Source organism: Ochotona princeps, chromosome 3 (assembly GCF_030435755.1).
Source record: "Ochotona princeps isolate mOchPri1 chromosome 3, mOchPri1.hap1, whole genome shotgun sequence".
Lineage (NCBI taxonomy): Eukaryota > Metazoa > Chordata > Mammalia > Lagomorpha > Ochotonidae > Ochotona > Ochotona princeps.
In genome coordinates, this window is record NC_080834.1 from 14609139 (window position 1) to 14634888 (window position 25750).

At 43.7% G+C, this 25750-nt stretch overlaps 1 protein-coding gene across 1 annotated transcript; it reads left to right on the forward strand.

Moving 5' to 3' along the window:
• LOC131479781 (vomeronasal type-2 receptor 1-like) lies at window positions 1-24842 on the forward strand. The gene is made up of 8 exons (XM_058661168.1): window positions 1-338; window positions 723-751; window positions 2265-2283; window positions 4445-4736; window positions 6887-7759; window positions 16479-16706; window positions 22250-22373; window positions 23734-24842. Exons 1-8 carry the CDS (start codon window positions 151-153, stop codon window positions 24714-24716), a joined length of 2736 nt encoding a protein of 911 aa, XP_058517151.1. The 5' UTR covers window positions 1-150; the 3' UTR covers window positions 24717-24842.
• Window positions 24843-25750: the final 908 nt, after the last annotated feature.

Genomic DNA, 25750 nt, shown 5'->3' on the forward strand with positions numbered 1-25750 from the left:
GTGATTGATAGAGTGACGACAATTATGTAACAAGCAGTGACAAGTTGAGTCCACTGGGATGAGGCACAGGCTTTTCAGGCTGCGACTCCATCAAGGTGCCTCACTGAAACATTCAACACTGGTTGTTTTCCCAGAACTCAGCTTGCTAAAATGCTCAGCAGGAAGAAATGTTTGTTTCTTGTATTTCTTGGATTTTTGTCGGCTGGATTGGGCACTGCAGTCAAAGAAGAAGAACCAACTTGTAGGTTGCTGGGCAAATTTGATCTGAATGGGTATGTAGATGCCAAAAACCACTCCATCGTTATTGGAGGACTGTTCCCTATTCACTGCTTCTTTCTGTATCCGCAGTATGGCTGGGTGAGGGGGAGTGGGTGTGAGGAACTGAGCCTGATATGGAAGACCTGACTGACATTGTCTGGCTCGGGATAGGTATTTCCTGTTTTGGGGGTCTCAGTTTCTCCAGGGTCAACATTCTAGGATTGCTTACAAATGGGAAAAGTTTGTTGTGCAGTGGGTGCTTTGCTACTTCTGTATCTGAGACAAAGCTGGCAGACTTTCTTACAATGGAGCATTGCTCCTGAGACAGAGATCGCCTCAGAACTTGCTGGAAATGTGGACTCCTGGGCTGCCTTCAGACCTCCTGAGTTAGAATCTGCATGTGACAAGACTGCCTGGTGATTCTTGGCCACAGCAAGGTTTGAGATGCACTGAAGCAGGATTAGGTGCATTAAGAAAGCACTACTGCAGCCTTGTTATTAGCGGTTACAAACTGAACTCAAGTGAAATACAACATGTGGGAACGGTGATTTGAGCTCTGAAGTTCGTGGCAAGATTCCCTCAGCTGCGGGAAATCTTCTGCCCCTCTTCCTCTCAACTCCACGTTGCCATGTCAAGAAATATTTGCTAGTAATCCATTGCCAGAAGAGAAAGTGTGGGCTTCAACACACACACACACACACGGCAAATTAAAAGAGGAGCAATTCTTCACTATTCTTCTTCTGTAATAGCACAGCTTTTTCCATTTTTTAATACTCTTTCTTAGTCCTTTATACCAATGCAGCCATATGTGTGTGCATGTGTTGTGTGTAAATGTGACAATAGCATGGTCACAACTGTATTGAGTAAACAGTGTTGTAGATATTCTAGAAACTTCTGATAACATTGATTTTTTTTACTGATCAGTAATACCCATTTCTTTTGGTCATATTTCATGATTCTTATTTGAGACAACACTAGAGGGCTGGATCAACCTTGCCATCGTTGGAGAAAGCACTTCATCACTCCTTTCTCTCTCATTTGCATCTTCTAATTGTTTTCCATAATTACAGTGAAGCAAATGATGAGACATGTGAAGCCCTTTTGCTTACAACTCCATTACTGTGGAGTCAGTCCGTCATTTATGACAGGTACTTTCTTTCTTTTTTCTTTTTTTTTTTAAAGATTTATTTTATTTTTATTACAAAGTCAGATATACTGAGAGGAGGAGAGATAGAGAGGAAGTGGAGCTGCCGGGATTAGAACCAGCGGCCATATGGGATCAAGGCGAGGACCTTAGCCACTAGGCCACGCTGCTGAGCCCTATGATAGGTACTTTCAAGCCTCAATGACACAAAATAAAAGCGTTTGATATGATATAGGGAACTAACATTTCATAAAGTGAATAATTTAATTTGTTCTCCACTCTTGATTGGATCTTTTGAGGGTTATTTTCCTAGCAAGCTTAGAGGTGGCATATATATATATGCATGTATAAATTTACACACACATTTTAATATAAATCTACTCTTCATTAAGAATAACAGGGCATAGTCGCTTGAAGCAGTGTTAAGTGACTACAGCTTATTTTAAACATAATCAGAGATTTTTGCCTCATCAGCGCCGTGAGGATTTGAGTGCTGTGGCTTGTGTATGTGTTGACATTTATGCACACGTAAGAAAGGAGAGTGCCTTTCTAAAGATGATTGAGGGATGAAGTGCAGGCTTACTATTCACATATGGAATAAAGAGTGGTTTCGGGGGTTGAGGAAACAGGCCAACCATCACCTTTCTTAGCTGTGTCTTCTCATCTCCTCTCTGAAAGCAGGGGAAGTCAAGTTCAAGGGAAACAGGAAGAGTCAGCAACCAAAGTGCATAGTTAGGTTGCTTTTCAGTCTTACAAATTCTATGGTTCATTTGTGAATGAAGGGATGGGAAGAAGATGGTTGGTTACCCGTCAACACACAAAAGTATGATTTGTGTTTCACGTGATCCTACTTGCTATGAAGTGAAAGAAATGTGCGAGAGGTGGACAGTGAGAGCAGAGGAAATTTCCAGCGAATGTTGGGAGAGCACCTGTGGGAGTGACCCACAGAGTGGAAGGTCAGGAGCATTGGAAGACAGTATTGGCTTTGGAATGAAGAATGGAGGGATGAGTGCTGAGGTTTGAGAAGAGAAAGATAAGAAAGCATTGGATTGAAACAATGTCAGTGTTTATCTTTCCCAGAAGTTTGGAAGGAGTTGCTTTGTTTATTCTTATGTTTTGATAAACCACATGGAAAAAAATTTTCTGTTTAAATAAAGACAAAATGAGAAAGGGTTGGTGCTGTGGCACTCCTGGTTAAGCTGCTGCCTGCACTCCTTTGTGTCACGGGAATATGTATCCTAATCGCTTCCCAGGAAAGGCCAGATGTTTTCCTTCTGTTCTCATAGTACAATCATCACAGATTTCTGAAGTCCCCAAAGTACAGGGATTTCTCACCTCTAGTAAGCAAGTAATCAGTTCAGCAAAGGATGCCAGCTGGGTGTGCTCTAATCCAATTTAGTTCTGACACTGGCTGGGTACACTATCAGATCTGCACAGCATCTCATGTGAAGACCAGTTGAGGTCCTGGACATTCCACTTAAATACAGCTCCCCATTAATATGTCTGGAAAAACATCCAAAGATGGCCTAAGTGCTTGGGCTCCTCTATGCACATGAGAGACCCAGATGGTGTTCCAGTCCTCAGGCTTCAATGTAGACCCAACCTGACTGCTGTGCCCTAACACTTAGGGAGTGAGCCAGCAGAAGGAAAAGCCCTCTGTAACTGCATTTCAAATAAAAACAAACAAACAAACAAATATATCCTTCAAATAAATGCAATGAGAAATCAAAAACTGCTAGCGTGTTCCACTGATTGGGGTTGGGGAGGCCTGGGTGGGGCTGCAGCACTCAACCTGCAGAGGCTCTCAGGGGGCAGATGAGGTTGGCGGTGAGGCCAGAGCATCTACTGGTTCCTGTGATAGAAAGGGTCTATTCTCCAGGGCTTATCTCAGTTGTCAATCTGCCGACTCTGAGGTCTTCAAAAATTTGTGTGAAAATAAGCAGCAGTGGGCCCGGCGGCATGGCCTAGCAGCTAAAGTCCTCGCCTTGAAAGCCCCGGGATCCCATATGGGCGCCGGTTCTGGTCCCGGCGGCTCCACTTCCCATCCAGCTCCCTGCTTGTGGCCTGGGGAAGCAGTCGAGGACGGCCCAAGGCTTTGGGACCCTGCCCCCGTAAGCAGCAGCCTTTGCTTTATCTATCTATCTATCTATTTATTTTTGTGGTCGGAGGGCAGGGGCCTCTGAACATTAGGAAGAACAAATTTTAAGCAATCCTCAAAATCAAGATCTGACACTTTTTCTGGGGTGAAGCTCTTGCAAAGAAGACACATGTTTCTTTAGTGCTAACTAGCTCCGAGGGACAGAAAGCATCCAATTTAATATTGAGAATAGCAGGTGGAAGATGAAAAGTCCTGAGGAAACAAAGATGCTGAGAAGTTCAATGGCTGGTCCAAGACCCTGTGGAAAGTGTAAGACGGAGATGGGGGTTCTTTTTAGGCCCTCCATATCTGACAAATCCTTTGTTTTCTCTTTCTGTGTGTAAAACCTATTGCCCAAACTGACAACCTTTTCTTTGAGAAAAAGGTTCTAGAGTCAATGTCCTAAAATTAGTGACCAAATCATGGCAGAAAATTATGTTTAGAGTCAATATACATGAAGTTCGTATACTGCTTTTGTGGACTCTTATCCAAAGTATCTTTATATTGTTATAATTATAATTAACGTACAGAAGAAAATAAGAGGAGGGAAAGGAGCGCCATATGGCCCCCGGGACTTCTGGTAGTTGGAGAAAAATATGTTGAGGGATTGTTGAGTGACCAGTTTGGAGGAGAGAACCGTGAATATCCGGATACTTTTTGTGAAAACAGACAATCAGCAGTTTGAAAAAATTTACAGTATATGAAAGATACTGAAGGCAGGGAAACTTCCAGAAAGTTTCTTTCTATACCATATGAATCAATAATGAATTTGACTCACACTTAAGTCTTTAAAATTTGCAATGATGTTCTAAACAATGAATAGGCACAGACAAGCTGTTACTATCAACCCCAAGAAAAAGACCCACCAAGTGGCTAGTGCCTTACAAAAGCTATTTCCTTTTCAGGTTTAATTTCCGGGGATTCCGCTGGATGAAAACCATGATACACACCCTCAAGGAGATTAATGAAAGGAAGGACATTTTGCCCAATACCACTCTGGGTTATCAGATCTTTGATACGTGTTTCACTGTCTCCAAAACAATGGAATCAGCATTGGTATTACTAACAGGGCAAGAAGAAAATAAACCCAACTTCAGAAACAGCACAGGAGCCAATCTGGCAGGAATTATTGGGTCAGGAGGATCGTCCTTATCAATTGCTGCTTCAAGAATTCTAGGTTTGTTTTATTTTGCTCAGGTAAATATTCTCAGGTACTGCAGAATATTGTGCTGGGGGCCGACTTGCAAGGAAACACACAGAGTGTTTGTGTAAGCACTAGCAAATAGCAAGGAACTCGGGCGAGACTGGGTTAAGCTGCAGGAAGGAATAATGCCACCACCTCCAATTAGGTGCAGCAAGGTCTCAGTCAGTGTGTGGCAGGGTCCTGCTTCAGTTTTTGGCTTGAGGCTGTGATCCAGTGATTTGTATGTTGACTTCTGACCATGCGCACATCACAGGAGCATGGTAGTTGACTGGGAGATGCTAGAGGGATTGTTCTTATTGCTGTCACTGTTAACACTTATTATTCATGACCCATTTTGTTTGTTCACCAACACATGCAAGAAGGCTAAGAACTCCACAGGATGCTGAGGTCTAGGGATGCTAACTTTCCAGGTTATTTGAATTTGGAGACAATGACACATTTCAACACAAGAAAGATGGTATTAAAAAGAATAGGCTATTAAGATAACACACATGGAGCTCTGCAGTTCTTTCTAAAGATGGGCCGCTAAAGTATTGATAGGACTTAGGGTTGTGAATGATGTTCAGGTTTATGTGTGTAATCAAGCTTCTTCATTCATGTCATGGGAAAATTTGAAGTAATTGTAAAAAGTAGTGCTTACACAATATATATATATATTTTTTATAATGCTGCATATACAAATGGAGGCGGAGCAGTCCTTGAGGAAGGGTTGGGAGACACAGTGGCCAGCTTCACGGGGTGCTTCACGCAGCTTAGCCTGCTGGTGCTGGACATGTCTCTCACCAAAATACTGCCTGAGGTCTGGGCATGCACTAGAAACCTCTAGACCATTTTCTTGTTCCATTCATGGTAATAGGTCTGTAAGAGACAGCATCTATGTGATAGACACTTTCCCATTATCATTTGTTAAGGAGCAGTCTTCATATGTGTGTCCGTCATTACCCCGTTTTCACCCATGGAGAGATGAAGAGTAAGGGGAGTTGAGTGACTTGTCAGAGATCTTACACTGATAAATTACAAAGCTGTAATTGGGAATCTTGAGTCTCTGTGGCTGAAACAGGATTCTGTCCTGCCCATGGCTCCAAAGATGTTGCTTCTTGTCTGCTTCCAAAAAAGAATGAAAACTTTAGCCAGTATGGTAAGAATAGGGTAAATGGAGGAGGAGAAAAGAAAGTAGGAGCATTCCGGCATACTGTTGAGGGAGTTGCCAGTCACAGAGGTGTAGAATCAGGACATGGAAACTTCTCCAGGAAGTGATATGCTAATAACAGGAGATGAACATGGGATAAGTAAGAGTGAGCTGTGTTTTAACTGCAGTGTCAGGCTGAGTTTAAACTGCATGCAAACACAGGTAAGAGGGCTAGGCATTCATAGGCGTCTGACACATACTTAAGTTCTCACTGATGGGAAATGCACACAAGGACAATCAACCTAATTTAAAAAAATGTTCCTTTACATTTACCTATGGAAACGTCAATAAAACAGAGGCATCTGATAACTTTGTTGAACATGATTTAGATTTGAGATGGAAGTGGTGTTTGACAACCTTATCAAACTCAGAATTCGCATAGTTGGAAATCCCAGGAGAGAGAAATAAGAAAAAGAGGAGAGAGAAAGTGATGATGGAAAAAGCAGATAAGGAGAGAAGAAGAAGAGGAAGAAGGAAGACAAACAGGAGGTTGATGGAAAGGGGAGACACACACATACACAGAGAGGCAGAGGAAGGAGAGACTGGCCTGTCAAGCGAGGTGGGAGTCCATTCTCTCTGCCGTCTGACTGCATGATGTTAGATCTGAGCAAGACCTTGGATGGCTTGACTTAGTGAGTTTATCTCAGATGAGCAAAGAAGAGTGTGGGAGAGGACCTCCTCTTCAGTGCTAGGCTCCCTTCTGTGAGCAGTAGTCCACTGCATTGGAACATTGCAGCTTTTCCAACTCTCTTGTGCTAGGCTGGGAAGGCCTAAGATATCCTTTCCAACAGTCCCCACCCCTGAGTCAGGAGAGGAATATTACATCTATGGAGGAATGTGAGAGTAAATGGAGAACTGCGAAGTTTCCTCATTCTCCAACAGGTACATTCTGGAATTGTGTAATGTAAGATTTGCTATGCATCCTAATAATTACATGAATTTTTTCAATTGTAGGTAGGCTATGCCTCTACCAGCTCAATCCTTAGTGACAAATACCAATTTCCATCTTATGTTCGCACGGCTCCCAGTGATAATTTCCAGTCGGTGGCCATGGTAAAACTTATCCAACACTTTGGCTGGGTCTGGATAGGCACTATAGCAGCTGATGATGATTATGGCAAATATGGAGTGAAGGTTTTTAAGGAAAATATGGGGACTGCCAACCTGTGTATTGCATTCTCTGAAATCCTTCCCAAAGTCTACTCCCATGAGAAGATGCAAAAAGCTGTTGATGCCGTAAGGAGTTCCACTGCCAAAGTCATTGTGCTTTATACGTCCGATATTGACCTCCATCCTTTTGTGCTGGAAATGGTTTACCATAACATAACTGACAGAACATGGATAGCAAGCGAAGCATGGATCACCTCAGCTTTCATTGCAAAGCCTGAATATTTCCCATATTTTGGTGGGAGTATTGGATTCGCAATACCAAGAAGTGATATACCAGGATTAAAGGAATTCCTCTATGATGTGCATCCCAGCAGGGATCCAGATGACGTCCTGACCATTGAATTCTGGCAAACTGCCTTTAACTGTACTTGGCCCAATAGCAGTGTCCCTTACAATGTTGACCACAGAGTGAATATGACTGGTAAAGATGACAGATTGCATGCCATGTCGGATAAACTGTGCACTGGAGAGGAGAAGTTAGAGGAGCTTAACAATACCTACCTGGATGTGTCTCAGCTGAGAATTACAAACAATGTCAGACAAGCTGTGTATGCTATGGCTTATGCCTTGGATCATCTAAGCTTGTGTGAAGAGGGACAGGGACCATTTATTCCAGGGCATTACTGTGCAAATATTTCTGATTTTCAGCCTTGGCAGGTAAGTTGTTGCTTGTTTTACCCCATAATAGAGGTTGAGAGTCCTAAAAATTCATGCTATTGAAACTATCTATTTGTTTTTGTACTTAATAGACACAATTTTGTCACATGCCAACCTAACATAATGCCTTGCATGTGTGGCTTAAACGGGTATTTTAGTTTCTCTTTTGTTAACAGAGTTGTTATAAAATTTATTGTGAATGATACAGCTACACCCTCCCCAACTCCACTCAGATCCAAAAAACAAACAAAAATCCCAAACAAAAAAACCTGATTTTTAAAAAGTTAATTTTTTTCTTCACATAGATGATGTTTCAAGAAAAGCATTCCAGGACTGAAAGTCTGACCTAGAGACCCCGGTTTCTCCTCGTCATTTTCCCACCACAATGTAGGGGCTTCACCTCTTAGTGTGGGATGGCTCTTAGGACCATCGATGTCGTGTCCACACTCTAATCAGCAGGAAGGATACAGTTTCACGTGTACATGTAACCTGTCACTTGAGGATCATTTTGGGAAGTTACTAACCATTCTTATGTTCCATTGGCCAGAATTTAGGTCCATCGAACGTCAGGGGAAACTGGAAGGCCCAGTCCGTTGGAAGGTCTAGCATGCTTCTATCCTTGCATGTCCTGCTTTACCTGTAAAGGAGGAAGTAGGAGTGTCCTGTTGCTTTTTATTTCCCCATAGATTGCATATTGAGTTTATTTTTGTGTCTCCTTAGTCTCCAATCTGTAGATTTTTGTCCCCTGTTTTTTCACGACCTTGGCACTTCTGATAAGTACTAGTTAGTTATGCTTTGAATGTCTTTCTTGTTTGTCACATAATAGACTGAGGCTATGTCTTGTTTAGGAGAATTACCTGGGAGGATGTGTTGTCTTATTTATGCCTCCTGTCTGGATGTATGCAATATGATTATCGGTTGTTGTTGCTAATCAAAGTGATGAAATAAACCACACCACTTAAAGTGACTAAATGAATCACAGAACACCCAGGGGAATGAAGCTAAGCATTGCATACAGATAGAATTATGGACAATTGTGCCAGGGTGGTCGGTTGATAGAAACCTTTAAAAATTTCCTTGCTTTGCTTTTCTGAAGATGAGAAAAAAAATGTTTTCCCTCAGTGACGCTGGCAAAAAATCATCTCTTCTGAATCCTGTTGTATATCCCATTCAGATAGCCAAGAACAGACAAATAAAAGAGAAAGAGGGAGAGATAAAGGGCAGAGAGCTGCAGTGGTGCTAGCTGGGAAAGGTGATTGTAATAATTCTGACTTTGAGGTTCTCAGTGAAATTTTAGGTAAATTACCTTCATCCCTTTGACTGAAATGGAGCCACAATACACTCTTTCTCCAGATCAGGAAATTAATGCTTCCTTCATGTGTATCTTACTCATGGTGACGGCATTTAGCCAAGCCAAAGTATGATTCCTAAGTATCAGATACCTTCATCCAGGCTCTTCTCATTAAGTTGTGGATCTTTCTGCTTCGTGGAGGGTTAGCAACCGCTGAGGCCCTGTGGTTAGGAAATGGAAGCTTGCAGTAGGGTATTGACTCCGACCAGGGGCAGATCCCCGCACAAGGTGACTCACTTTGTGTGAATCGATCAGCAAAGATTGAGGCAAGGGAAGGGAAGGGTCCTTGTCTGTAAGTCATTCTGAAGATACAGAGCCAGTTCCATTCATTGTTGACACCCTTGGCCATGGCCTCTTCTGTTCATCCTTGTCCCTCAAGCATGAACGGAACTTTAGGTTGCAGTGGCAGTGAATTCCCCAGTACTGCTAATTCCTTGATTTAGATTTCCTTTGCCTCAAATATTTTTTTTAATTTATTTTATTGTATAGTTGTTGACAATCTTTACATAGTTAATTATGGTTAACAAAAAAAGGTTCAGGGGGTATAGGGAAGTGGGTAATACTATTATGTCCATATTGTTTCCATCATGTATCTGAGGGAGAAGGGGGATATTGAGGGAGAAGTCCCACCCGGTTTCCCGCCCACCCCAAGTCCTGGATGTGGGGCATGCTCTGAGATATTTGCTCAAATGGTTTTAATAGTTCTCCAGTTATGAATCGCTGCCAGTTTCGCTCGATGAGGTCGTCCAGTGATTGATATGGTCCATCATAAAGTCTCCGTTTGCCCCATATTTCGCTGCCAACATATAGCTGATATGAATGATTGACCTGTTCTGTCTTCTGTCTTTTCTTGGTTAGAGTTCTGGGTGCAGCAGTTCGATTGGGGAGATCTCCAAAGAAACTTTGAGGTATTCCCAGACTAGATTCTTGTATGTTCTAGCAAGCACAGGGCCCGGCACAGTCCATCACCCCGATCAGCTGGTGGTTTCAATTGCTGGGTTGTTTCTGTTCTCAGTCCCGAGTTGCACTGGAACCAATGGGTGTTGCAGTCCAGTCTGGTTCTGCCCAGCACATACTCGGCCCTTCAACCAGTGGGAGCTGCAGCCTAGTCGAAGGGACCCACAATAACCTCCACCAGACCCGCCCCCTACCCTGGCTTGCCAGTATGTGTAGCAGTAGACCAGTCTGTCCCCCATCCCATTTGGCTCTTGTACTTGTCAATGGGTATTAAAGCTTAGTTCCATCTAACCAACTCAACCATCCAGCCCTCACGGATGTTGTTGAGTGCCTCTCTGTCTAGCCATCCCAGCACCCATCCGAGTTTTCATGCCCTCCCGTGGGAGTAGTAACCCAAGAGGGGGGAACCCACTATTTCCCTCCCGGGTCTCTCTCAATCCCGGTTGATGCACTCTTCGGATGGTTCTGTGGTTTGATTTGACAGAATTAGCCCCCAGTGCCAGCTTCTGCCAGCTGATGCTGTGGCTAAGCCCTAACAACCCTCACCCACTCTAATTTATGCTTGCACCAGTAGGAACATTCAGCCCAGCCTGGCTTTTCCCTGATCTAGTCCACATGCGGCGCACAGGTTTTGTAGCCCTGCTTAGTCTGGTCTGTCCCCATCCCAGCCCACGCTCTCCAGTGGGAGTAGCTGTCCGGCGAGGGGACCAGCCCCTTAATCCCCCCTGCCAGCTCTGCCCCTCCCTTCCTGGATCTCACATGTGCTGGTTGGGTGCTGCAGTCAAATCCAGTACAGGCAACCACGCCCTGGCATTCCATAATGTGTACTGGTTTTGTCGCGACCAAACCTGGCTCAACCCACACTCTGTTCTGGTGATCGGATTTGCCAGTGGATGACATGAACTGATTCAGCCTGGTCTGCCCCTGACCCATGCCGAATGTGTGCCAGTGGGAAACTTTCCATGGCCTATTCTGGACTGTTTCCTATCATGCTTCTTGCGCTTACCTGCAGGGACTGTGTCCTGCCAGAGGAGTTGCCCAGGCTCCTCCATCAGAACCCCTCCCAATGCCAGATTCTGCACATACCAGGGGGTCTTTGAGCCAACCCTACTCAGTTCACCTCCTGTCCCAGCAGGAACAGTGGCTTTTCCCGGCTGGCTTTCACCCCATTCTGGTTCTTATTGTTGGATGTTTCAGACCAGCCATGGCTCTTCCATACCCACATACAGCTCACACATGGCTCAGTAAGGGGTTGAGACCCAGCCTAGTCAGTCCCACATCTACCCTGGTTCTCCATGACACCAGATGGTGTTGGGATCTGAACTGGCCTGGTGCATCCAATCCCAGACCACACTAGTGCCTCGGGTGACTACAACTGTTTCCTAGATAGAACGCAGCCCCCATTCCAGCACACGTGCCTCTTGGTGGGAACCTCAACCCAGTTAGGGTGTCCCCTTACCTTCCCAATTGGGCCTGTTCCTAGCCATAAGTCACGCACCTGCCCGTGGTTGCTCTGAGGACCAGTAGGTGCAAGAGCCTAGCTCGGTATGACCTGTGCTCCATGCTGGTTTCTAGTTTTGCTTGTAGGCTAAGGTTTGCTCAGTCCTGCCCACTACATTCGTTCCATTACCAATTTACACATCTTGGAGCTACTATGCCCTTCTTGTCCGACCCCCAGATCTGGACCACGTGTTCACCAGCGAGAGCTATGACTCGCCAGGGGAGTTTCCCAAGTTCCTCCACTTGATCCACTCCCAGACCCAGTTCTCATACATGCCAATGGGTTTTAGGACAGTGCCTGGTGTACTCTGGCCTCCCATTTGGCCTTGTATGAGCTGGTGAATGTTGCAGCCCGGCCCACCCCACACCCTATTCAGGATGCACATTTGGGTGTTGCTGCCTTGCCCAGTCCAGTCTGTCACGGGTCCCTTTACCTGAGATTGATGGCAGGCTCCTTGGTCACACCTAGCTTAGTCCATAACCACCCAAACTTTTAGGTTTACCAGTGGGGCTAAACTTTCTACAGGGTGTGGCCCACACATCCTGCACAGAATCCACCCCAGGATAAGGTTCTAGAGTGCTAGTTGATATTATGGCCCTGCCGAATGTGACCAGTCTCCTGAACCATCATCATGTCAGGCAAAACAATATCCTGCTAGACAAGCCTGAGCTTATCTTTTGCATGATAGGTGTTCACAGCTTAGCATTGTTAAGTGATTAGAAGTTCTTCAAAGGAAGAGTTACTGGCATTGGGAATCTTTTTTTTTTTTTAAAGATTTATTCATTTTTTATTACAGCCAGATATACACAGAGGAGAGACAGAGAAGAAGATCTTCCGTCCAATGATTCACTCCCCAAGTGAGTCGCAACGGGCTGATGTGCACCGATCCGAAGCTGGGAACCTGGAACCCCCTCTGGGTCTCCCACGCGGGTGCAGGGTCCCAATGCATTGGGCCATCCTCAACTCCCTTCCCAGGCCACAAGGAGGGAGCTGGATGGGAAGTGGAGCTGCCGGGACTAGAACCAGCGCCCATATGGGATCCTGGGGCTTCCAAGGCGAGGACTTTAGCCACTAGGCCACGCTGCCGGGCCCGGCATTGGGAATCTTTAGGATTGACTCAGATCCCAGAAACAGTGGGGTCAGCCTGGAGCTACCAAAGCAGCAATTTGGACAACCAATACCCCAGAGCTCCCCTGCTGGGCGGCCAGCAGGCACAGCCTGGTGCCAAATGGCGCACTGGCCGCCCAGGCCCAGCTTACCATGAGCACATGGTGGCTGGGATCAGGATCCGAGCAAGACGCTCCCTCCTGCAGCCCCCAGCAGCCTCCTGGCTGCTGAAGTTTAAACCCGCAGGCCCAAGGTTGCGCCCCACCCCAATCCAGTCCACCGCCCAATGAGGGCGATCAGTGGGCCCCGGCCCCATCCAGTCCCGGAGACTCCCCCCCCTCGGTGTACTTACCCGAAAGGAAGTAGTCCCCGAATCCAGGTGGGTCCAGGCCCAGCTCACCATGAGCACATGGTGGCTGGGATCAGGATCCAAGCAAGACGCTCCCTCCTGCAGCCCCCAGCAGCCTCCCACCTCAAATATTTTGTCAGGCAAATTCCTACTAATCACTTTCAATCTAGCCCATTTGGTTACTTTCTGTGGTAACTCTTTCCAGTTTTCCTAAGGTAATTAACCTCTCTTACTCATACCCTTTTACCGAGTACCTGTTACAGTACCTTCTTGTCTAGGCTGTATTGGACTTAGTTTTGTAAAATAAGGGAACAGAACTACTGATCTTGCTGTCTCTGATGCACTGGAGCCTATCGGTGAAAAAACCTAGAAGGAAAGTAAAACTTGTTATGAAAATTAGCCTCCCAGTGAGCACACAGCCGCTTATAACAAGGAAAGCAACATTTACTTGTGCCAGAATGGTGCCAGCTGGGGTCAGCCCCACAAGGCTGAACACTGAGTGCCTTTTGTCATAAGTTTTTAATAGGGCATGTGAATAAGCACGGAGATACTGAAGTGAAGTTTCAGCTGTTAGCCTTGAGCTGTCAAAACATTATGACACAGTTCCCGGCATTTTCTATCTGTTTAGTCGACATTTTATCTTAGTCTGGCGGTAAGAAGCCTTGTCCCTCTTGACTCACAGCAAGCTCATCTCTTTATGTCCTCTATGTGCCGTGAGGGTGAGCCTGTTTTTCTGTGAGTCGTACATGCAAGCCTGCTTCTCTGCTTCAAAATATTCTCTTTTCTTTTCATGCAGATATTAGCAAATATTTGGCCTCATTATGCTTTGTTTTTATTATTATCATTTTTTAATTTTTATTTTTGATGATGATTACATGGTTAATCAGGGTGAGAAGGATCGAGGGTTAGGGAAAAGTGGGTGAAATCATTGTATCCAAATTCTTTATTTTTTCTCGTCCCTGGAGGAAGGGGAGAAATAAAGCGGGAAGCCACACTCAGCCTCCCTAATGTTCCAGTACCCAGGGATGGGGAATCACCACTCGTTATCATCCCAGGGTCCCGATGTAGTACATGTTCTGAGGGTTCTGACCAAGTGGTTTGGATAGTTCTGAAATGCTCTCAGTTTTGCCAATCCAACGGTGAGGCAACCATCCCAATGTCCATTGACTAGGATAGTCAACTTCAAGTCTCCATTCACCCAGGTTTTTGCTATCATTGTTTGCTGAGGCAGTTATCTGATTTGCTCTGTTCTTCCTCTGCAACAGTAGCAAATGAGCTGCCATATTCTCCATGAGCATCAGGTTCTATGTCCACTTCTCCACCTTTTTCACTCTCAGGCAGGTCCAAAGACCAGGGACAAGTGACCAGTGTCCCCCTGGATCCCCCAGCATCGGGGCTCCTGAACCCAGCACACACCCCGCATGTGGGATCAAGGACCCAGGTCAGGTGACCTGAGCCCCACTGTATGCCCCACCCCTAGGGCTCACAAACCTGTCACCCACCTCACAGGGATACCCAGGAACCAAGCCAGGTGACCAGAGCCCTGCGAGATCCACCACCTCTGGGACTCACAAACCTGGCTCCCACTGACCCCAGGCTAGCATGGCATGCCTTACCTTAGCATCTACAACACTGCTGGCATTGTGGCCTGACCTGGCCCCACCTACACCCTGTTCTGGTTCTGATCTGCCAGTAGATGTTACGAACTGGCCCATCCTGTCCCACTCCCAGACCTGACCCACGTGTGTACTGGCAGACACTGTAAGCTGACATTGTCTGGGCTGCTCCTTGCCTTGATTCTTGCACTCACTTGCAGGGACTGCATCCCTATAAAGATGAGCTCCTCTGTTGGGTCCCCCCCAGTGGTAGGTCTTGCACACTCCAGTGGATCCTTGGCCCAGGTTAATTTTGTCCACCTCTTGTCCTGGCAGTAACAATGGCCTTGTTCAACCGACCCACACCCATTCTGGTTCTTGTTGTTGAGTGTTACACTCCATCCACACCTGGTCCGTACCTAGACATAGCTTCACATGGTTTAGTGGGATAAAAAACAGCCCAGATCATTTTACACCCACCATGGTGCTTACTAGTACCATTGTGTGCTGGAATGTTGCCCAGTCTGTCACTCCCCAGACCCAGGGCACACTCACTGAGGGAGGCTATAGCCATGCCCAGCCCAGCCTGCTGCCCTTAGTCTGGCTCTCGTGCTCACCAGCTGTAATCCCAACCCAGAGGGGGAATCCCCTTAGCTCCCCAGCCAGGTAGGTTTCCATCCACAGTTCTTGGGCATGCCAATGAAGATTTCAGTTCCGCAGGTGTGAGCCCACATATCCCCTACAGATTCTGCCACAAGACCTGATTCTCTCATGTGCTAGTTTTTTTCATGGTCCATCCTAACTAAACTCTTCCCCTGATCTGACTCTCACTGGTGGTAACTGTGATCTTGCTCTGTCTGATAGGCTCCCGCCTTAACTTTAGTGTGTGCCAGTGAGTGGTGCTCAGTGATGGTTGAAGCTAACTACCATAGCTCAGGTCTTCCGCGTGTGCTGGTGCTTCAGACTGACTGACTGACTGTTAAAGGTCTTCTCATCTCCCCTCCCCCCTAAACCACTCAGACTCAGCACTCTTGCTTACCTGAAAGTACAGTGGCCTTGTCCATTGATGTCCCTCAGTATTCATTCCTCTCCTGGACATGAACCCTGAGGTTCCCCACTCAGCCCCACTTGTGCCATAGCCCATACCTCATGTAACCCCATACATTCAAGTCCCTAGGACATGTGGCCACTGGTAGGCCCGAGAGGAAGTAAGTTCAAGGTGACTCCTGGCAGGCCCAATCTGGAGCTACCTCCATTGCTGCCAACTGGGAGGAAGCAAGAGGACCCCAAGCAGGGCACCCAAAGCCTCTCGCTGCTCCTGCAGAGCAAGCGGGATCAAGATGACTCAATGCAGGCTCAGCCCTCACTAGGCTTTAGTAGAAACTAGTATTACCTACTAGGAATCTACAAGCCATGTGCATACATAGTATTACCTGCTAACAATATATAAACTATGTGCAAACATAAAAATTATCCAATGGGTAAATTAAAAAATAAAAATGAATGCATGAAATTAATTTTCATATACAAGATAGCATTTTCCTGTGTGACCACAACTATAATAATATAATCATATGAAGTCATTAATTAGTTTGCATTTCTGGACTAAGTCTTATAATCCTGTGTGTATTTTATGTTTACAATGTTTTTCAACTTGGCAAGTCACCTTTGAAGTTTTGTAACTGCCATAAGGCCGGCGGTTGTTAGACAAGACATATATCAAAATATGGAGGAAGATTAAAAAATCCCATCTCCTGAATTAGATATGACTTTAGAATTAATTTTCTGCCTTACAGTTGTGCTCTAAAGAGAATTAAAATTTCACACATTGCTTCGTCTGCCACTGTTTTGCTTTCTAGCTCATGTTTTATTTGAAGACAGTCATGTTCACAACCCATGATGGAAGGAAAATAGAATTTGACACAAATGGCGATGTGGTGGGATACTATGATATTCTAAATTGGCAACTAGATGATAATGGAGACATTGCCTTTGTGAAGGTTGGACAATATGTCTATACAAAGTCTAAGAATGAACTCATCATCAGCAATAATTCAGCAATATTTTGGAATACTGAATCATCAAAGGTTAGTTACCTTGATAACTTTTATATTTTGTGTGTTTGTAGAGAACAGCTTTTCCATACTATTTTAGAACTTATTGAGTATAAACACCTAGAATTTGCTATTCCAAGTCAATTGTCCTAAGGTTGACTTCCTGAAAAAATGAAAGTTTAATTTTATTTTGGTGTAAAAATTTTCGAAATTTTTGCATATTTCTTTGTAGTGCATATTTTCCAAAGTTTAAAAATTTCTTAAGCAGCACATATATATATTTTACATTTATTATTATTATTATCATTTTATGACACAGTTCCATAGGCTCCTGGCATTTCCCTTATCCCAGCCCCAATTCCCTCCCCCCCACCTAGTTCCTCTATATCATTGCTAAAATATAGTTCTTCATACACAGTCATATGTTCATCATTGCGGGCATGGACAATGGCAGAGAGTCCAGCGTCCTATTGTCAGGATATAGTGGACAGTTTCATTGTAAGTCCCTCTTTGTCTGGATGTAGAAATGCATACTACATTGTATCCTCACATCTGTATATCTTAGTCTCCATGTCACAGCTACTGTACATCCCCTTAAATGAAAAATCATAATACAAAATCAACAATAGAAAGAAAAATAGCAATTTAGAACACCATGAAGTTAAATGACATATTACTAGATGTGACAGTCTCCATTACACAGCTACTATACATCCCTTAAATGAAAAGCCTCAAAACAAAGTCAACATCAGGGAGAAAAAAGAAATTAACAACACCATGAAGTTAAATAGCATGCTACTAAACGACTAACATGTAGCTGAAGAAATGAAAATCAAGAACCTTCTTGAAGAAAATGATGTACTGTATGACCTATGAGTCATTGAATGATTTAATCAGAAGAAAGTGTTTTGAAGAGATGAAACTAACAGAAAACATCAAAACCCATGCAATATAGTTTCCACTGATTTTTGTTGGTGAAGTGTGTCTCTTCTAGACAAAAAATAGATGGGTTTTGTTTTCTAATCCAGTGTACTAATTTATGACGTTTGATTAAGCTTAAACCATTTACATTCAGAGTTTAATATGTATGGGCGGTACTTTGGTCCTGTCATTTTAGGAATGGGTTGTTCATTGGTTTAGTCTCTGTTGTCATTTTACTGGGATGTTCTTCCCATTTGCCTTTGGTTTTGGTGAGTGCTATTCCTCTTCTCTGCCAAGAGAACATCTTGAAGTATCATTTGTAGGGCAGGTTTGGAAGAGGCAAATTCTTTTAATTTTTCTTTACTGTGGAAGAATTTTATTTCATTTTCAAAGACAAAAGAAAGTTTTGCAGGATATGTTATCCTGGGCTGACAATTTTTTTCTTTTAGAATCTGGAATGTATCACTCCATTCTCTTCTTGCCTGTAGAGTTTCCTGTGAGAGATCTTCTGTGAGTTTAATTGGCATTCCTTTATATGTCAATTGATTTTTTTTCACGTGCACATTTAAGGACATTTTCCTTATGATCAATTGAAGAGAGCTTGATTATCATGTGTCTTGGTGAAGATCACTTTTGGTCAAGCCTGTTGGGAGTTCTGTGCCCCTCCTGGATCTTGTTTCCCAATTCTTTCCCTAGATTAGGGAAATTTTCCTTTATTATTTCATTAAATACATTTGCAAACTCAGCTTCTCTTTCTGCACCTTCTGGGACTCCCATAAATCTTATATTTGGCCTCTTAATAGTGTCTTTCAATTCTTGAATACTTTTTTTGGCCTGATCCAGCTCTGCTTCTAGCTTTTGTTTGCTTCCCCCTGGTGACAGGAAATATCTTCCAATTCTGAGATTCTTTCTCCTGCTTGCTTCATTCTATTTTGGAGACTCTCCATTGTACTCTTAATTTTCTCTACTGTGTTCTTAGTTTCTGATATATCAACCTTGATTTGCTTTATTGCTTCCTTAAATTCTTTGAACTCTTGTATGTGTTTCTCATTTTTGATCAGAAGCTTTAAAACGGGTTTTTTTTTTAAAGATTTATTTTTATTACAAAATCAGATATACAGAGAAAGGAGGAGAGACAGAGAGGAAGATCTTCCGTCCAATGATTCACTCCCCAAATGAGCTGCAATGGGCCGGTGCGTGCCGATCCGATGCCGAGAACCAGGAACCTCTTCCAGGTCTCCCACGTGGGTGCAGGGTCCCAAGGCTCTCTTCGACTGCTTTCCCAGGCCACAAGCAGGCAGCTGGAAGGGAAGTACAGCGTCCGGGATAGAAACGGTGCCCCTATGGAATCCTGGGCATGCATGGAGAGGACTTCAGCCACTAGGCTGCCATGCCGGGCTGAGCTGTACTGTTATGTACTTAGATCAGGCCGGCCACTGAAGACTTCTGAGGTGTGCAACTTAGAGGACAAATCTCTCAAGAGATGGTTTAACTAGGAGTATTCCACATGTCAGCATAGTAGAAACCAAGTATTTGACAAAAGTTACTTATTTTATTTGGAAGACAGAGAAAGAGACATTGAGACAGACAGAGAAATCTTACATCTGATAATTTACTCCGCAAATGTCCACACCAGCTAGGTCTGCACAAGCCAAAGGCAGTAGCTTGGCATTCAATCTGGGTCTCTCATGTGGTGGCAGGGATTCGAGTAATGGAGTCATCACTTGTTGCCTGCCATGGTGTGCATTAGCAAGCTGAATTTGAAGTGCAGTAGTAAGAACTCAAACTAAACACTCCAAATTGGGACTTGGTATCCTAAGCAGTGGCTAAACTACTGAACCTAACTTCCATCCCATAGCAATCTATCTGTCTTATCTTATATATTAAAATTGTGGCTATATTTGTATAATGATTTCTCCAAAGGCAGTTTGTTACAAACTTACAAAACATTGACTATGAATTCAACTCGGTTAATGTCTTGACAAAAGGAAGTGCTTACAATTTGATGATTGAATCGCAGAGGAACTATTCACTAGCACAGCATTATATATGCATGCAACCTGGGGACGTGCATCAGTGCACCAATAACAAACTCTTGCATAGCAGAGCTAAAATTTCAGAGGGATATATCAGGAAGCAAGCAAGACAAATGCACAAATTGCATAGTGTACTGAAAGTGATATAATTGTTAGGTGGAAAAACAAAAGCTGGACACTGAGAGGGGAGTGCTGGGGGAGTGTAGTGGTGGAATTCCACAAAGTGTGGTCAGAGAAGGCCTCACCACAGTGCCAGGTGAACAAAAATTTCAAAGGAAGCGTATGTAAGAATCATGTAGAAGAGAATTCTAGGCAGAAAGAACAGCAGCTTTCAACCCTGATGCGCAAATGTGCTTGGCATTTTTGGGAGGGGGAATAAAGAGATCAATGTAGTTGGAAAAGGGGAAGATGGAATGTAGGAAGGGAGGCGAGAGAAGGTCACGCAGGCCACTGCTGTCCACTGAGTGACCTTGCCCTTCACCCTGAGTGTAAAAGTAAGGCATGAAGCAGACTTGACAGAAGGCCGTCATGATGCAACCTGAGGTTTGGAATATCATGGTGTCTGACATATAAATAGACTGAGGATGTGGGGGCAGAGGGCAAGAGTAGAATCAGAGAAACTTTTACAAGACCATAAAACTCGGGCCCGGCGCTTGTGGTCTAGCGGCTAAAGTCCTCGCCTTGAACGCCCCTGGATCCCATATGGGCGCCGGTTCTAATCCAGGCAGCTCCACTTCCCATCCAGCTCCCTGCTGGTGGCCTGGGAAAGCAGTTGAGGATGGCCCAATGCACTGGGACACTGCACCCGTGTGGGAGACCTGGAAGAGGTTCCTGGTTCCTGGCTTCGGATCAGCGCACACTGGTCCATTGCGGCTCACTTGGGGAGTGAATCATTGGACGGAAGATCTTCCTCTCTGTCTTTCCTCCTCTCTGTATATCTGACTTTGTAATAAAATGAATAAATCCTTAAAAAAAAAAGACCATAAAATTCATTCAGAATAACCAAGGTTGCTGGGATCAGGAGAGATGGGATAGAGTTGGTGAGAAGAATTTTGATTCTGGATGTCTTTTTTTTTTTTTTTAATTATTTATTATTTAACTTCAGTAATTACATTGTATTATGTGACACAGTTACATAGATACTTGGGTTCTCCCCACCCCTCCCCAAACCCTCCCACCATGGTGGATTCCTCCACTTTGTTGCATAACCACAGCTCAAGTTCAGTTGAGATTTCCCCATTGCAAGCGTATACCAAACATAGAGTCCAGCATCTTATTGTCCCGTCAAGTTCAACGGCTTCTTAGGTATACCCTCTCTGGTCTGATGACAGAGCCAGCAGAGTATCATCCCAGTCAATTGAAAGCTCCAACATACCATCAGCAAAAATTTACATCATTATGGAATTAATTGACATAGTAATGAGTAACCAATATGTTAAAAGTAAATGCGGGTTCCCAGCCACCTTCTGTGACCACCTCACCTATACTTCAATTTTAGTTTATACACAACATATAACATTCAAAACATAACATGTTATACATAACATCATATCATCTTAAATTAAGGCAAACATGTGGTATTTAACCTTTTGGGATTGGCTCATTTCCCTTAGCATTATGGTTTCCAGTTTGGCCCATTTGGCCACAAAGAACTGATGGCTTGGACCTGATTGTGTCTTGATCCCTTAGAAGAGTGTGTAAGGTGTGGTTTAAGTCACAAGTCTGATGGTAGGTTAGAAGAAGATCCCGGGTGAAGGAGAGAGTACCTCTAGGCAGGCTACAACAGATCAGATTGGTGCTAAAAATGGAAGCTATGGAAGGAGGAATAGTGTTCAGGGGATAGTTGAATTTGAGATGTTGAAGAACTCTCAAAGAAAGAACATGTTAGGAGACAAAAAAAAAAAAAAGAAAAGAAATTTTGAGTACAGAATGAGATAAAGGTCTAGTAGTAAAGGTTAGCATTGAAGATTAAGATTTGGCAATTATTTTTTAGAGATGCAAGGTGAAGGTTTACAGAATGAAAGCCTGCCTTTACCTCAAGAGGTGGAAGCAGGGGGTCAAGGATCCTGGGCTGGATCTCCAACGTTTGAAAGAGATAGTTTTGGGGCTTGTGTTGCAGGACAGTAGGTTAAGCTTCTACCTGCAACACCAACATCCCGTATTCGACTATTGGTTTAAGTCTTGACTGCTCTCCTTCTGATTCAACACCCTACTAACTCACCTGCGAAATAATCAAGTATTTGTGTTCTTGTCACCTAGGTTGAAGACCTATATTTCTGTTAGTTGGCTTCAGCCTGGTCTAGCCCCAGCAGTTGCAGCCATCTGGGGAGTGGACCAGCACATAGAAGGTCTCTTTCTCTTTAACTGCATTCCAAATGAATGAATAAATGAGTGAATATTTAAAAGCAACAGAAGAGCTAGTTTTTACTTTTCTGGAACCAAGCACAACATTGTCCTTTGGAAAAAGTTCTCATTTCTTTGAGTTTTATTTTTACCCAGATATCCTATGCTCTCAGCCACCCACCAAGTTTCCATGGAGATCTGTAGGGGAACTTTTTCAGTCCTGGGAGTAGCAGACACACAGTGCTTTCTTGTACTCATTGAATTTGTCTTTGCCAGATTCCCCACTCCGTGTGTACTGAACTCTGTCCTCCTGGGACCCGGAAGGGGATTCGTCAAGGAGAACCCATCTGCTGCTTTGACTGCATTCCTTGTGCTGAAGGGCATGTGTCACGGACGGCAGGTAGAGACGGTTCATCTTCCCTGGATATAAAAATACCATTTGATTAAGCATGTGTTGGCAAAGAGCAGCCTTCTTTATAAATAGATCTCAACAACTTGTAACAAAAATCTCTATACTCCATCAAACCATTAGATTTTGTTTTGTATATATATAACAAGAGTATTGAATTTCAACTTTAAAGCTGCCACAGTTGAGAACAATTATGAATATACTGTGAAATTATTTGTTTCTGAAATTAAGCATCAAGCATCTTCATAATTGAAAAAAGGTGACTTAAAATTCAAGATTTTCCTGAATTTTTTCCAATTTCAAATTGTAAGATCTGGAATTTCATTGCTAGGCCAACTGTCTTAATCTGGAAAGTGCCAGATTTGAAATTTCATGAGTAGTTCAACAGCCTAATATGTATTTCAAAGTTGCCATATTGGCATACTAACCGCTCAGTTGAAGGTTTCATTGGTGTCCTACAGCTTAGGACGATGGGACAGGCTGGGTTGAGGCTGTAAATAGGACAGATGAGTTCTGCAAACAGTGCTTACGCATTGTCCACAGCTGTGGCTGAACAACTGCTCTTCATGGCCAGCATTGCACAGGGTAGGCTGAGGAAAACACTGCCATTTTAACAAGCCTGGTCCCATCTTAATCCTCTTGACTGCTTCATGGCAATAGCTTTCATTTTATTATATTTTTTCCCCTCACATATGGGTTTGTTTTTTGTGTGTTTATGGTGGCACATGTTTCCCTTTTCAAAAAGGTAGTTGGGGGCCAGGCACAGCCTATCTGTTGAAGTCCTCACCTTGAACATCACAAGATCCCATATGGGCACCAGTTCTATCCTGGCAGCCCTGCTTCCCATTCAGCTCCCTGCTTTTGGCCTGGGAGCGCAGTGAAGGACAGCCCAAAGCTTTGGGACCCTGTACCTGCGTGGGAGACCCTGATGAAGCTCCTTGCTATGGATCTGCTCAGCTCCAGCAGTTGCAGCCACTTGGGGAGTGAATCAATGGATGGAAGATCTTCCTCTGTCTGTTCTCTTCTAGGCATCTCTGCCTTTCCAAAACAAATAAATAAATCTTAACAAAAAAAGTCGGAACAGAAAGATGTGCTGCTGGAAAAGGTGCTGGTAGAAACAGTGAAATTGACAAGAAAGACGAAGTTTCTGCAGGGGAACCTGATTCTCCCACTGGAGCAATCCCTGTACTTTCAGGCCGTTTTTACTCTCTTGAGACCTTGTATGTATTCTGTATGAAAGGATTTTCAATGCATCCTTGCTCTGTAGGTCCTTCCTTGACTGCTCTGGGCTATTCACAATGGAGAGGAACAACTGATTTACTTACAGTCACTTCTCTGTTTTGTTTAATAGGCCAAAGGGAATGTGAACGGTGTGGTGAAGACTATTGGTCCAATGCACAGAAGAGTGAGTGTGTTCTCAAAGAGGTGGAGTTCCTTGCTTATGATGAGGCCCTGGGATTCACGCTGGTCATTCTCTCCATCTTTGGGGCACTTGTGGCCTTAGCAGTCATGGTTGTGTATGTGATGTACAGGCACACTCCACTGGTGAAGGCCAATGGCCGGGACCTGAGCTTTCTCATTCAGGCTTCTCTTATCATTATAGTGTTGTCATCCATACTTTTTGTTGGAAAGCCATACGACTGGTCCTGCATGGCTCGGCAGGTCACTCTGGCACTGGGCTTTTCTCTTTGCCTAGCTTGTATTCTTGGGAAGACCATTTCATTATTTTTAGCCTATAGAATTTCCAAGTCCAAAACTCGGCTTATATCCATACGCCCCCTTTTTCTAAAAATCATTGTGCTGATGTCTGTCTTAGCTGAGATTGGCATCTGCACAGCTTACTTGGTGTTGGAACCCCCAAGGGTATACAAGAACATGGAATCTCAAAATATAAAGATCATTCTGGAGTGCAATGAGGGCTCTATAGAATTTTTGTGCTCGATGTTTGGGGTTGATGTCTTCCTGGCCTTGCTTTGCTTTCTGACGACCTTTGTGGCTCGCCAGCTGCCAGATAATTACTATGAAGGGAAATGCATCACGTTTGGGATGCTTGTGTTTTTTATTGTCTGGATATCTTTTGTCCCTGCTTATTTGAGCACCAAAGGCAAATTCAAAGTGGCTGTGGAAATATTTGCAATCTTGGCATCCAGCTATGGTTTGTTGGGTTGTATATTTGCTCCCAAGTGCTTCATTATTCTGCTGAGGCCAAAGAGGAACACGGATGACACTGTTGGTGGAAGGGTCCCCATCATAGACAGGAGTATACAACTAACGTCAGCGTCTGTGAGCAGTGAGCTTAACAACACCACCGAGTCAACTGTTATGGATGACTGAGTTTGTAAGTCACGTATGTCCTTTCAGGCTGCAATGGTGACATTTCCAACATATTTTTTCAAGTTGTCCCTCCAGCAGCTGCCTGCTACTCTGGGGTCATCTTGATGATAGTATTCTGGTGGTGTAGTCTTAGCATGTTTATGAATACTCATATTGTAGGATGCACATGAGTTACAAGATTGTTTACCCTTGAAATTTTTAACTATTTAAACATTTTAAAATACGTTTTAAAGTAGAGGATGTGATAGGCACGAGCTAGAAAATTATGGGCGTAAGTTAGAGAAAAATTTTGACTCTAGAATAGGTTTTTGTCTTATAAGCATCTGTTCTAGAAATTTATACCCTGGTGAGGACAAGAAAATCTCATCATTCACCCTGCTGATGCTTTCTCTAAAATAGCTCTTCTTAGATTGAGGCAAGAATTGAAGTGAATACACTTTCCTTTGAAGCAGAGTGTTTGGGGTAGAGTTTATGTATCACAGGACTCTGGACATAGAGAAAATTCTGAAGGGATTGATAGATTTACTCCACATTCTCCTGGAAGAAAGTAAATAATAAGATATCTGAGTTTGCAGACACTCCTTTGCTTGAAAAGAAAAACAAATGGGATTTAGATGCCAGCAAAGCAGTTATTAGGTGGATTATACAGTGAAGACATTGATGGCGAAAAGATAAATGTCTACCTAGAGCAGCAATTAGAGTGTAAGAGTTTTTAGGATCCATCAAATGATGGATATTTGCCTTCTGATTATGTAGAGTTAATTGGCAATTAATCTCCAGGTGGAAAGATTATGAAATATTTTCAATTTTTTTCTAGATGTGATACTTGAAAAAATGAATTTATGTGTATATTTGTATGTGTACATATATATACACATATGCTTACATGTGTGAAAAAATAATTTGTGGAAACAGTGAAAAACTAGAGCTCCCTTAATATACTTGATTCTAGAATTCTGAAGGGGGTAGAAAGCACTCATTCTTCAAGTCAATTTGATAATGGTTATGAGTCTCAATTAATCAAACCAGGCAGC